The 12,544-nt window shown below is 50.6% G+C and overlaps 1 protein-coding gene across 1 annotated transcript; it reads right to left on the reverse strand.

Annotated features, from left to right (window-relative positions):
• Positions 1-1,332: 1,332 nt before the first annotated feature.
• Positions 1,333-3,861, reverse strand: Pnck (pregnancy up-regulated nonubiquitous CaM kinase). The gene is made up of 10 exons (XM_027921756.2): positions 3,788-3,861; positions 3,368-3,499; positions 2,918-2,992; positions 2,690-2,828; positions 2,382-2,505; positions 2,130-2,205; positions 1,922-2,034; positions 1,760-1,838; positions 1,594-1,681; positions 1,333-1,470 (listed from the first exon to the last, which is right to left on the reverse strand). Exons 1-10 carry the CDS (start codon positions 3,853-3,855, stop codon positions 1,333-1,335), a joined length of 1,032 nt encoding a protein of 343 aa, XP_027777557.1. The 5' UTR covers positions 3,856-3,861.
• Positions 3,862-12,544: the final 8,683 nt, after the last annotated feature.

The following is a 12,544-nucleotide window of genomic DNA, read 5'->3' on the forward strand; positions in this document are numbered from 1 at the left end:
GGTCTTCCCTTGATGGAACCAGCAAGGCCAGCCATTGAAACCCTGATCCATCATAGGTGGCGATGGAAGACCTGGGAGCCGCTACACCAGAACAAAGACCACAGTTCTTCATGCCATCCGTCACAGCTCCTTGTGTTCCAGCTGCTAGCCTGGGTCCGCCCAGCACAGTACAGGGGGTAGAGGCCCCTGTGGTACCCTCTCCTGGTTGAGGGGCTCCTTCTCATCCTCTGACACTGAGGTTCCTAGGATTTCACACAAGCTGCCCACTGGAAGGGGAAGGAGGTAGGAGGAGGTGGGAGAAGGCCTGGGCATATGCATGGCATGGACACTGCAGCCCTGTACTGGAGGCCCAGAGACAGTGCTGTTCTTTGCATTGGGGATAGGGATTTGGCTTCCTGCCATTGCCCCCTGCTGGCAGCCCAGCATGCCTCCGCTGCTGCCCAGAGACCCAGGGTCACAGGCAGTCAGATCTGTAGGGTGGCAGAGCTGGCTGCCAGGTGGCCTCTTGCTGGTACTTAGAGGGCAGGAACAGGAAATTCTTGGGCGATTGGGACCTTGTCTGCCATAATCCCAGAGAGCAGGGGTTCAGGCGGCAATGGGGTCCATTCTTCCTTCTTCATTTCCTCCCCCAGGTGACCCCCAACCCCACACATGTCCACCCCAGCTCACCACTGGCCCATTGCTCTGTCTGTCTTTATTGGTTTGGAGAAAACAAGGGAGCTGGAGGGCCACAACACAAGCAGAACCACCCACAGTCAGCAAAGCACAGAACAGTGCAGGAAGGACGGCCCCTGGAGCCCACCTGCCGACACCTCCCAGGCTTCTGGACAGTGACAACGAGTGCCCCATCCCTGCCCCAGCCATGCGCCACGTGCACGACTCACACACTCCAGCAGAGACCAGCCAGGGGCATAAGGGGTGGGGGAGGGGGACTGAAAGGACTTAAAGGAAGGAAATCGGGGTCTGTCCACTTGGCCTCAGCATCTGCCTGGGGTGGAGGGGAGGAGAGAGAGGCAGAGGAAGGGGGTAGTCAGGAGCCAGCCTGGCCTCCCTGTGCCCCTACCCATCTCCTCCTCCTGCACTCTGTGCCCTCAGCCCTCAGGGGCCAAGGAGTGGTCCTGGGGGTCTTTCCCTGATGAATCCAGGAGGAAGGCTGAGAGGGACCAGGGGAGACTGGGGACCAGTGAGGCAGGACCCTGGAGCCCTAGGCCATGCAGAATGGGGACAGGAAGGGCCAGGCAAACCCTGTAGGGTCCACCCCCTTAGCTCTTGGCCAAATGGAACATCACCAGTCTATAAGCTCTGGGGATGAAAGGCACACATACCTGGGCGTCACCACTTGGGGGGCTGGCCAGTTGGGAGGCCTGGGTGGCTGTGTCGGGCCATACTCTGCCTGGAGGCCTCCTCCCCCTCTGGACTCTGCCCCAGTTTCCGGATATGGCGCAGGAAGGAGGTAGCATTGAAAGCTCTCTGTGGGAAGAAGTGGGGGTGGTGTGTGTCAGGCCATGCCTGGGCCCCAGCCCAAGACTGCAAGGACTATAGTGACCTGCAGGCAGTGGAAGCTATGCCCTGAAGCAGGAGAATAGTGCTGACCTTCCAGTGGGTCCGGGCAAAATTCTTTTGAATCTGCTCACTGACTGAGCCCAGGATATCCTTGTCCAAAGCCGCATCCCCAGAGATCCTGAAGGAAGCCTGAGGTCAGTGGTGTATGGAAGATTGTCTCTCTGGCCTGGGACAACTTGCCAGGGGTCCCACTCACCAAAGATGCTGTAAGGCCTGCTGGCAGGTGAACCTCTTCTGGGGATCTCGCTCCAGAAGGTGCCGGATGAAGTCTTTAGCTGGAGCAGGGGGGACCAGGTCAGCCTGCCCAGTCCCTACTACCCCTGGTCACTACCAAGCAGAGGGTCAGCATCAAGCTCACCTGATTCCGAGATGTCATCCCAAAAGGGAGAGTCAAACTCGTAGCTGGCTCTCAGTATCTGGCTGAAGAGTTCAGGGTCGCTCTCGTCGTAGAAGGGCGGGTACCCACACAGCCTGGCACCCACAGATGAATCACCCAGCTGTTTTCCCCTCCCCAACCCAGCAGGGGGCAGGCAGGCAGGAGTTGAGGCTTCCCACTGGTCACTCACAAGATGTAGGAGATGACACCCAGGGCCCACACATCTACAGCTTTCCCATACGGTTTCTGCTCCAAAAGCTCTGGAGCTGGAGGTCACAAACAGACACATTCTACTGTGCACGCACACAACACGCATGTGTGATTCAGCCCCAGGAATAGCCCAGCGGCAGCAACAGTCACCCCAGATCCTAGCACCTTGGCTCCCCCAGGGTCCCCACCCCCTCCTACCAGCCAGCGAGGCCCAGAGTTTCCCCCCTCTTACCAACATATCCCGGGGTTCCACAAGCAGTGCCTAACATGTTGCCAGCCTGGATTTTGGAGAGGCCAAAGTCAGAGACCATGATCTTGGAGTCCTCAAAGGGCGTGGCATAGAGGAGGTTTTCAGGCTGTGACACATGGGGGCCAGGTCAGGCTCGGCATGGCACCGGCACTGGAACAGGGTGGGCCTCAGCACTCTCAAATTCCCCAGACCCTCAGTGCAGAGGGATGCTGGGAAAGGCCCCAGTCATGCGCCTGGGGAAACACACGAAGGGCCAGGTGGGCAAGGTGTGAGGGCTCCCAGCCAGGCACCTTGAGGTCCCGGTGCACAATGCCCAGGCTGTGCAGGTAGGAAACAGCGCCGAGGACCTGAGCCACCAGGTGGCTGGCATCCTTCTCCGTGTAGGAGCCTCGCTCCATGATGCGGTCAAACAACTCGCCACCCGTCACCCTGAGGGGAGTCCGGAGTTCAGCCAACCCAGGCCCCTGAGCCCAAGCTTCAGCCCCCACGCCTATCCAGCCCCCACTGGCCCTCCTCACAGCTCCATAGCGAGGTACAGGTGGGAAGGGCTCTCGTGGACATCCTCCAGCGCCACAATGTTGGGGTGGCTGACCCTGGAACAGGAAAAAGTAGCCCTTGTAGGAAAGCACAAGTCCAGGCTGCAGCAGCCCCCTTGGGGAGCACAGCAGGGTCTGGGAGAGCTTTGTCCTGAGCCACCTTCTTCCTCTCTTGCTCCCGCATGGACTCCCCATTCCTAACCACGGGCCACCCCTGGCCTACCCCAGCCCAGGCCTTCCTAGGACACACAATTCTAAATCCTGTCTGAAAAGCACAGATCAATATTGACCCTTTCTTGTTGGGGACATTCGGGCCCAGGCAGGGAAAGAGAACTGCCCCAGGCCCTCCAGCGGGTTAGCAGCAGGGGTTCCAGACCAAGGGGCTCTGACCATCCCCACTAACTTCTAGGTCCCAGGCCAGGCATGGCGCACCTGCGGAGTACGGCAATCTCATTCTCCACCAGGGCTTCCTTGCCCCGCAGCGCCTTCTTGGGGATGCACTTGAGGGCCACAAGGTGTGCAGAGCCCCGCTCCTGGGCCAGCACTACCTCTGAGAAGGCACCCCTGCCACAGAGCCAGACGGTGGGAGACCAATGAGGGGGAAGGGAGGGGAAGGAGAGGGCTGAGGGAAATGGGGAGGCCCTTGCCCCCCTCCCCAGCACTTATGCGCACACGCACACGTATTCACACACTCAGATGTGCAAACGTGCGTAACAATTTACCTACACAGTCACACACATCTGTGCCGCATCACATGCTTACATGTCCCCACATACTCCTCCCCACACTCACATGTTCACATACACATGCACACGCATGTCCACACACATATTCACACTGCATCACACTCACGAGCCAAGCTTCTCCCGGATGTCATAGACGCTGCTGATGTCCTCCGTCTGTTTCTTGAGCAGCAGCATGTCTGCAGTGGGAGGTGGAGAAGGACCCTGGGCATGGGCAGCTCCCTCCTCCCGCCATCAGTGTCCTCGGAGATAGCCACCTTCATCCCACTGCCAATCCATCATCGCTGCCCCCCCCCCGCCCCCACCTCCGTCAGGGCCACCCCGCAGCCGAGGTACATCCTGCCCCTCCCCCCGCCCACTCCCACATGGACAATTCCCCATCCCGGGTCCGCTGCTGACATCCCGTGCTTCCCCACCTCAACATCCCCAGGCAACCAACACCTGGGCATCCCCTCTCTGCTTCCACGTATTGGAACCTACATGAGCAGCCGCTTTCTAGAAGGCTCTGTGCACCCCTACTCTGGCCCCTCTAGCCCACCTCCATCTACAGGGCCCAGACCCCTCCCCCACCAGACCTACCACCAAGACACAGCGCCCACATGCACGCGCCACCTAGACCACCCACCCACCCACCGAATGCATCTGCGACCCCGCTCACAACCACCTGTCACGACCACGGCCACCCACGCGGCCGCCTTGCCACAACTCAGCCCTTGGTGCCACGGAGTAAGGGGACTCCGCAGCGTGGGCCCTCAGAGTCCCGAGCTGCGTGGGCCGCGTGTGCGGGCAGGGGGCGCTCCGGGCGTGACAGGTGTGTGCGAGGGTTTTTAGAGTCTTCGGCGGCTGCCGGCCGGGACCCTGTGTGCCCCTGGCCCGAACGGACCTGGCAGGTGCGGACCTGGAGCGGATGCAGCAGCGTCACCTCGCGCAGTGGCCGCTGCGCCGAGCCCCCCGCCCGCGCCCCGCCGGCCCCGCCCCCTCTGCGCGCGCCCCCGCGGGCCGCTGCCAGCCAAGCACTCCGTGGATGAGTACGGCCGGCCGCAACGCGGTAGGGCGCCTTGTAAGGCAATCCCCGGGGCTCCACTGCTGCCACTGCCCTGATCCTTGTTCCTCAGTTATGCTCGCCAGTATCCTGAAGCTCTGGTCTGAATAGGTGGCCACAGGGCCTTTGCACCATCGGTGTCTTCTGTCCAGAAATTTCTTCACCCACATAGTGGCATGGCTCTCTGCATTGCGGTCTCTGCTTTTATGGCCTCTCCTCAGACAGGCCCTCCAGGCCATTTGGTCTATAGCAAGCTTCTTCCCTACTGACCTGCCACCACCACTCTGCTGCCCTGGCCTGAAGCCCCATCAGCACTCATTGAGTTCTTTCTACCTCCACCCTTAACCTTTCACCCTCCTTCTTTTCTTAACCAGCAGCCTGAGCATTCTCTTCTTTAAGATCATGTCACTCTGGTACTGGGAACTCTCCCGCCCCGGCATGTCACTGCTAGTCAAAGCATGAGCCCTTGAATGGCCTGAGGTCTGCTTTGGAGGTTCTTCCTCTGCCTCCTAAAAAGGCCTCCCCTCCCCCAACCCTGCCAAACTGGAACAGAACTCTGCGGGCTCTTTAGAAAAATCCATCACTGCAAAAATCATCTTCTTTGTCTACTCTTCCTCACCAAAAGGTGGGGGGGTCCGCCCTTCATCTTAGTAGATTACTATCACACCTCCCCATCCTCACCCGAATCCCAGTGTTACCACTGTTTACCGGAGACACAAGGCAAGTGTAGAGTGGAAAGTAGAAGCTTTATTAAAGGAGAGCAGAAAAGACTTCTCCCCGGAGGAAGAAGAGGACCCTAAAGGCAAAGTTGGAATCCATGGAAGAGGAGGTCTTCCCTTTTTTACAGCTAAGGTCTTCTTTCAGCTTTCCCACACTCATTTCCTTTGTTTCCCTTCATCTTTCAGTGCTAGAATGCAGATGGGAAGGCCAAAAGGAGGGCATAGGTGGGCTGAAGGAGTAATCTGAGCAGGAAGGGCCTGGGGTGGTTTTTGGTTAGCACCTCCCTGTTTACTGGGAGCTACTTCATTAACAGTTCCTTAGGATGGGTTCTGGGCCTTGGGGACATTAACATTTCAATTTCCCCAAGTGCAGCTCTGGTTTCCTGGACGCCATTCTCAATCATGGTCTCCATTTTCTTTACTAAATATTAGACCCAGATTTACCTAACTACACTAACTACGTATATGTAAATCTGGCTTCACTGGTATCTGTGCCACACCAGGGGATGGGTGCCCTGGTTGTATCAGGAGCACATGTAGAGTGGCCTGTGTCACAAGGACCCTACCAAGTCACAGGGGCCAGGAGTGGTTTACTTAATCCAGTCTTAAGAGCAGTCCATGGGTTTATAGCATAACACAAAGTCTTCAACAGTGTCCTCAGAGCGGGAAAAGTTTTTTAAAACATCATCTTTCCAAACCTCACCTCCCAAACGTATTTTGTTTGTTTGTTTGTTTGTTGTTGTTTTTTAATATTTTAGTTCTCGGCAGACACAACATCTTTGTTTGTATGTGGTGCTGAGGATTGAACCCTGGGCCACACGCATGCCAGGCAAGGGCGCTACCGCTTGAGCCACATCCCCAGCCCCCCAAATGTATTTTGTAGAAAAAAATGAGAAATCTAGCTGGTGTGGGGGCGTACACCTGTAATTCCAGTTACTTGGTATGCTGAGGCAGGAAGATCGTGAGTTCAAAGCAAGGCACTAAGCACCTCAGTGAGACTGTGTCTCTAAATAAAATACAAAAGGGCTGGGGATGTGGCTCAGTGGTTGAGTGCCTCTGGGTTCAATCCCTTGTACAAAAAAAAAAAAAAAGAGGAAAGAAAGAGAGACAGAAAGAGCTGCTGTGTAGCTCAGATCAAGCCTCTGGGTTCAATCCCCAGTATAAGAAAGGAAGGGAGAGAAAGAAAGAGGGAGGGAGGGAGGGAAAAGCAAAGGCAAGATAAGACAAGACAGTCAGGGGAATGTAACTCAGTGATGGAGCACTTCCGGGTTCAATCCCCAGTACAGAAAAAGAAATCTGAGAAGGTTCCTGCCAGCTTCTGACCCAGACCCTTCCCAAGAGCTCCCTCCCAGCTCACCTCAGAAGGCTCCAGAAGCTTCCCAATCAGGAGTATGGGCCCTAATCCCAATTGCTCAACTATGCCAATGGAGTCTTCAGGGTTTACACCCTGTATAAAAAATGATATCACAAGCCAGGCACAGTGGTGTACACCTGTAATCCCAGTAACTCAGGAGGCTGACACAGGGGGATCATGAGTTTGAGGCCAGCCTCAGCAACTTAGTGAGACCCTGTCTCCAAACAAAATTTAAAAAGGACTGGAGATGTAGCTCAGTGTTACAGCACCCCTGGATTGAATCCCTAGTATCAGACACACACAAAAAAAATGCTTCCACATGCAAGGTGAGGTGACATGCACCTGTAATCCCAGTCAGTGGGGAGGATGAGGCAGGAAGATCACTTGAGCCCAGAGGTTTGAGGCCAGCTGGCCAACATAACAAGTGTCCATCTAAAAAAAAAAAAAAGAAGTTTGTTTTACATCAGTATTCATGATGGAACAGAAAGTACACTATTTGCAACTGTTTACACAATTGTTGAAATACTATAGATGTCAATTTCAACATGCATGTGTGTCATGGATAAACAGCTTTTCAAAATGCTTTCAGGAGGTTTATACAAAACTTAACTCAAAAATGGGTCATAAACCCAAATGTAAGATGCCAAACTATAAACTTCTACAAGAAAACATAGAAGACAATCTAGGTTACTTCAGGTTTGTCGATGATTCCTTAAGTACAATATGAAAAACATGACCCCTGAAAGAAAAATGATAAATCCCATTGTAACAAAACTAAACACATGTATCCTGCAAATAACACCATTGAAACAATAAGGGAACAAATTATAGGCTGGGGAAAAAATCTTTGCAATGTGATTATCTGACAAAAGACTGGTTATCCAAAATGTACAAAGAACTCTTTGAACTCAACAATAAGAAAACAAACAACCCGATTTTAAATATGAGCAAAAGATCTGAAAGATACCTCATGAAAGAAGAAAACACAAAACACAAATAAGCATATGGAAAGATACTTAGTGGGCTGGGGCTGGGGCTCAGTGGTACAAGCTCGCCTAGCAAGTGTGAGGCACTGGGTTCAATCCTCAGCACCACATGAAAATAAGTAAATAAAGGTCCATCAACACCAAAAAAAAAAAAGAAGATACTTAGCATCAAAGTTTACCCAAGTGATGCATGACTCAGCAAGCAGGCCCGCACAAGGCCAGGTGCTTGGTGCATTCCTGTAATCCCAGCAATTCTGGAGGCTGAGGCAGGAGGATCATAAGTTCAAAGCCAGCCTCAGCAACTTAATGAGACCCTGTCTCCAAACATAAAAAGGACCGGGGATGTGGAAGAGTGCCTCTGGCTTCAGTTCCCTGTACTGCAAAATAATAGTTCAGCCATAAATGTGTGGAATTGCTGTCATAGAAACTTTTATGGGGCTGAGGTTGGGGCTCAATAGTAGAGCACTCGCCTCACATGTGGAAGGCACTGGGTTGGATCCTCAGCACCACATAAAAGTAAAAGAAAGATATTGTGTCCATTTATAACTAAAAAAAAAAAAACTTTTTAAAAAAGAAACTTTTATGGCTTGGATCTGGAATGTCCCCCAAAGGCTCATATGTTAAAGGTTTGGTCTGCAATGTAGCAATGATCAGAGGTGGTGCTTTTGGGAAGTGATTGGATCACAAGGGCTCTGATCTCACCAGTGGATTAATCCATTGATGAATTCGTGATTTGATGGCATCATTGGGAGGTGGTGGAAACTGCAGGAGGTGAGGCATAGTTGAAGTGAGTGGGTCACTAGGGGGCGTGCCCTGGATGAGTATATCCTGTTCCTGGCCCCTTCCTCTCTAGCTTTCTCTGCTTTCTGGCCACCATGAGGTGAGCAACTTTCTTCCACTATGCCCTTCCACCATAATGTTTTGTCTTACCTCAGGCCCAGAAAGAATAGAACCAGCCAACCATGGGCTAAAACCTCTGAATCCATGAGCCAAAATCAGTCTTTTCTCCTCTACGTTGATTTTCTGAAGTATTTTGTCACAGCAATGAAAAACCAACACATACCTGATTAGGAAATTGCAAACTCTAACTACAACAATATACTACTATGTACCTGCCCTATTAAAATGACTAAAATTTAAAAACCTGACAATACCTAATGCCAGCAAGAATGTGAAGCAACAGGAACACTTATTCATTACTGATGGGAATACAAAATGGTGTAGCCCCTGGGGAAGAGAGCTGGCAGTTCCTAATGAAGCTAAACATATTCTTACCACATGATGCAGCAGTGATAGTCTGGCATTTACCATACAGATTTGAAAACTTATACGCACACAAAAACCAGCACAGAAATATTTACAGCAGCTTTACTAATAATTGGCAAAAACTGGAAGTGACCAAGGATGTCCTTCTGTGGCTGGCAGATAAAGTGGCACATCCAGATGAGGAATACTACTTGGTGGTAAAGAGGACAGAGCTAAGAAACTGCAGAGAAATGGATGAACCTTCCACTCATGATGCTAAGTTAAATAAACCAATCTGAAAAGTTACATATTTTATGATTGCATGTATGTGACATTCCAGAATGAAACCATAGAAACAGTATACAGATCAGTTGTCACCAGAGAAGATGGTGTTCAACTTAGGGACCGCAAAAACATTTGAGGGTAATGAAACTATTCTGACATTGTGATGGCAGACCCCTGCCACTTGGGTATGCTACAGAAGGTCACAGAAGAAGAATGAAAGGATACATGAAGATTTAAAGATAATTGTTAAGGAATTGGTGGACATTACAACAATGCAAATGGTGGCAGATGGTGGGAGCCCAGTTTTTTTTACAGAGAAGCAAAGGGAGGAGGCTAGAATGATCCCTGTGTTCATGCAGACATTAGTGTTATCCACACATCAATGCATCTGTGTGTTCATACACAAGTATCTACACAGGTGAGTGACTACATCAATTTCCTTGTTCTGAGAGCTAAGAGTGTTGTTGAAAGCTCGGTTTTTGTCCTGGATGCCAATCCAATAACGAGGACATGGTTTTGAGACAAAGGAAAAAGATGGTTTATTGCTTTGCTAGCAAAGGAGAAACACAGGGGACTCCTGTCCCAAAGGCTGTCATTCTGCCCAACTGCAGGAAAAGGGGGCTTTCATAGAGGTGATTCAGAGAAAATGAGATTAGGGAGGCGGGATCAGGAAGGAGAAGATCCGGGAAAAAGAGATCAGAGAGGAGAAGTTTAGGGGGAAAAAGAAAAAAAAAACATGTAAGTTTCAAAGCCACAAAGGATATAGTCAAAGCATCAAGTGAGCCCCTGTTACAACTGGGCCTGGAAACAACAGTGCTATACTATTCTCAAATAAATGGCTCCTTGAAGAAATGGCTGTTTCTAGGACTAGAGTATGAGATACATAAGCCAAACCTGGAGCCAGAAGGTCAGGAAGTGTACACCCCACACACACACACACATACACACAGTGGTGGGAGGTGTCTAGGGAACACAGGAGCTAGCTCAGTAGCTCAGTGGTAGTATGTGCCTAACATGTGCAAGGCCCTGTGTTGTATCCCTAGTACTGATTTTTTTTTTTTAAAAAAAGGAACACAGGAGCCAACTGAAAGAGTTCCCAATGGTTAGATAAAGAAAATTTGAACAAAATAAGAGTAGTATTACATTGTAACCAAAAGTATAAAGGAAATATCCATGAGTCCATAAATGACTAATAAATCAATAAATGTAGAAGAATAAACTCCTGTGCAGAAAAATTCCAAATAAATTATGTGGCTGTCCCCCCATGGTTTGTATGCTAGGTGACCCCCAAAGACCCATGTATTAGAGGTTTATTCTCCAGCCTATGGCACTATTGGGAGGTGATGGAACCTTCAAGCAGTGGGGTCTGATGGAAGGAAGTTAAATCATTGGGGGCTTCCCTTGAAGAGGATCTTGAGACCCCCAGCACCTTCCTCTTTTTTTGCTTCCCAATTCCCCTCCTCCACCTGTGGCCAAGCTGACCTGTCTCCAGGGATTGTTAATGAATGAATGTCTCCTGAGCCACTCCCTTCCTTTCCAGCCCAGGATCACTCCACCTTTGGCCCACCTTTTGGTCACGAGTCACTTTGGTCACGAGTCAGAGTCACATCACAAGTCAAAGTCACATCACGTAGGCAGGATGGGGGAGGAGAGAACATGAGAACTTAAGGAAACTTAAGAAGTATAAAAGGGGCAGGACACCCCCACTTCCTCTGCCATCCTGCTCTGGGGCTCCTTCTCTGCACAGAAGTCTGTCTCTGTTCTATCATTTAAATAAAACTTGCTTTCTATGCTTGTCTCAAAACAGAACTTGGCGCTGATTGACTTTCATTATCAGTATCAACTGGGGGCAGCCCTTTAAGAGGATCCTGGGACCCCCAGCCCCTTCCTTTCTTTTTGCTTCCCAGTCACAATAAGGTAAGAGGTGTTCTGCCTTGCCACAGGCCCAAAGATAACAGGGCCAAGTGACTATGGACTGAAAATTCTGAAATTGCAAGCCAAAATAAACCTTTCCTTCTTATAAGCTGATTATTCCAGATATTTGTTACAATAACAGTTGCCTAACACATCCTCAAAGGTGGGACATCACCTGTACCCCTTAACTGTGGGCTGCTCATTAGTGACTTCCTTCTAAATAGTACAGTATGGAAAGTGAAACAAAGAGTCAGTTTACAGTAGAGAGACACCTGAAACACACACCTCAGCCAGGTGATCAAGGTCAATATCAATAGTCATCAGTCACGTGGAAAGCACAGACCCCCTGATAGGACTGATAAGCATGGTAGTTTAGTTCAGTGATCTTTCTCTGAATAAGCCTAGTCTAATCATAAGGGAAATGAGTATTCCCAGCAGAGGCATTCTACACAAGATCAGCTCTCCTCAAAACACCAGGGTCGCCGGACATGGTGGTGCACACCTGTAATTCCAGTAATTTGGGAAGCTAAGGCAGGAGAATTGAAGATTGGAGGCCAGCTTCAGCAATTTAGCCAGACCCTGTCTCAAAATAAAAAAAATAAAATAATAAAAAGGGTTGGGGATATAGCTCAGAGGTCAAATGCCCCTCAGGCTCAATCCCCAGCACAAAAAAAAAAAAAATTAAAAAGTCAGTGTTTTGGTCATCAAGAACAAACAATAGTTGGGCATGGTGGCACACATCTGTAATCTGAGAAACAGTCACAGTCAAGAGATATGACAAGGAAGTGCAATGTGGGATTCCTGGATGGGATCCTGGGACAGCCAGGCTTTACTTAAAAATAATGGACCACGATTGATTCATTAACTGCAACAAACCACTATGCTTGTGTTAAGAGATCAATAACAGGGAAGTTGACTGTGGGTGCTGTGGGAACTCTTGCTGCGATCTCTGAGATTTTTCTGTACATCCAAAGTAATCTAATATGAAACATTTACATAAAACATTTAAAAAATCCTGTCAGAAGGTTTCCATGAATGATCACAGCTTGTGGACAGAGGGTGCTGTGCTGGAGAGGGGCCAGGCCTCTCAGGTTGCACCCTCAGCCCCAGGGCCCAAGACCACAGCCCCATTGGTCTCCCTCACCCGCTGGGCTCAGGAACTGGAAGTATAGAGCCCCACCAGGTGGATCCCAGCTTCTTCTTTGTTCCCAGCTCATTGTAATTCCAAAGCCCCTCGAGCCACTGCCTCCAGAAGAGGAGGCGCCCCTACCCAGCCTCCAGCTGCCAAGATCCTGCCTCTGGGATAAACAGTTACCCCAGG

Source organism: Marmota flaviventris, chromosome X (genome assembly GCF_047511675.1).
Source record: "Marmota flaviventris isolate mMarFla1 chromosome X, mMarFla1.hap1, whole genome shotgun sequence".
In the NCBI taxonomy this organism is placed as follows: domain Eukaryota; kingdom Metazoa; phylum Chordata; class Mammalia; order Rodentia; family Sciuridae; genus Marmota; species Marmota flaviventris.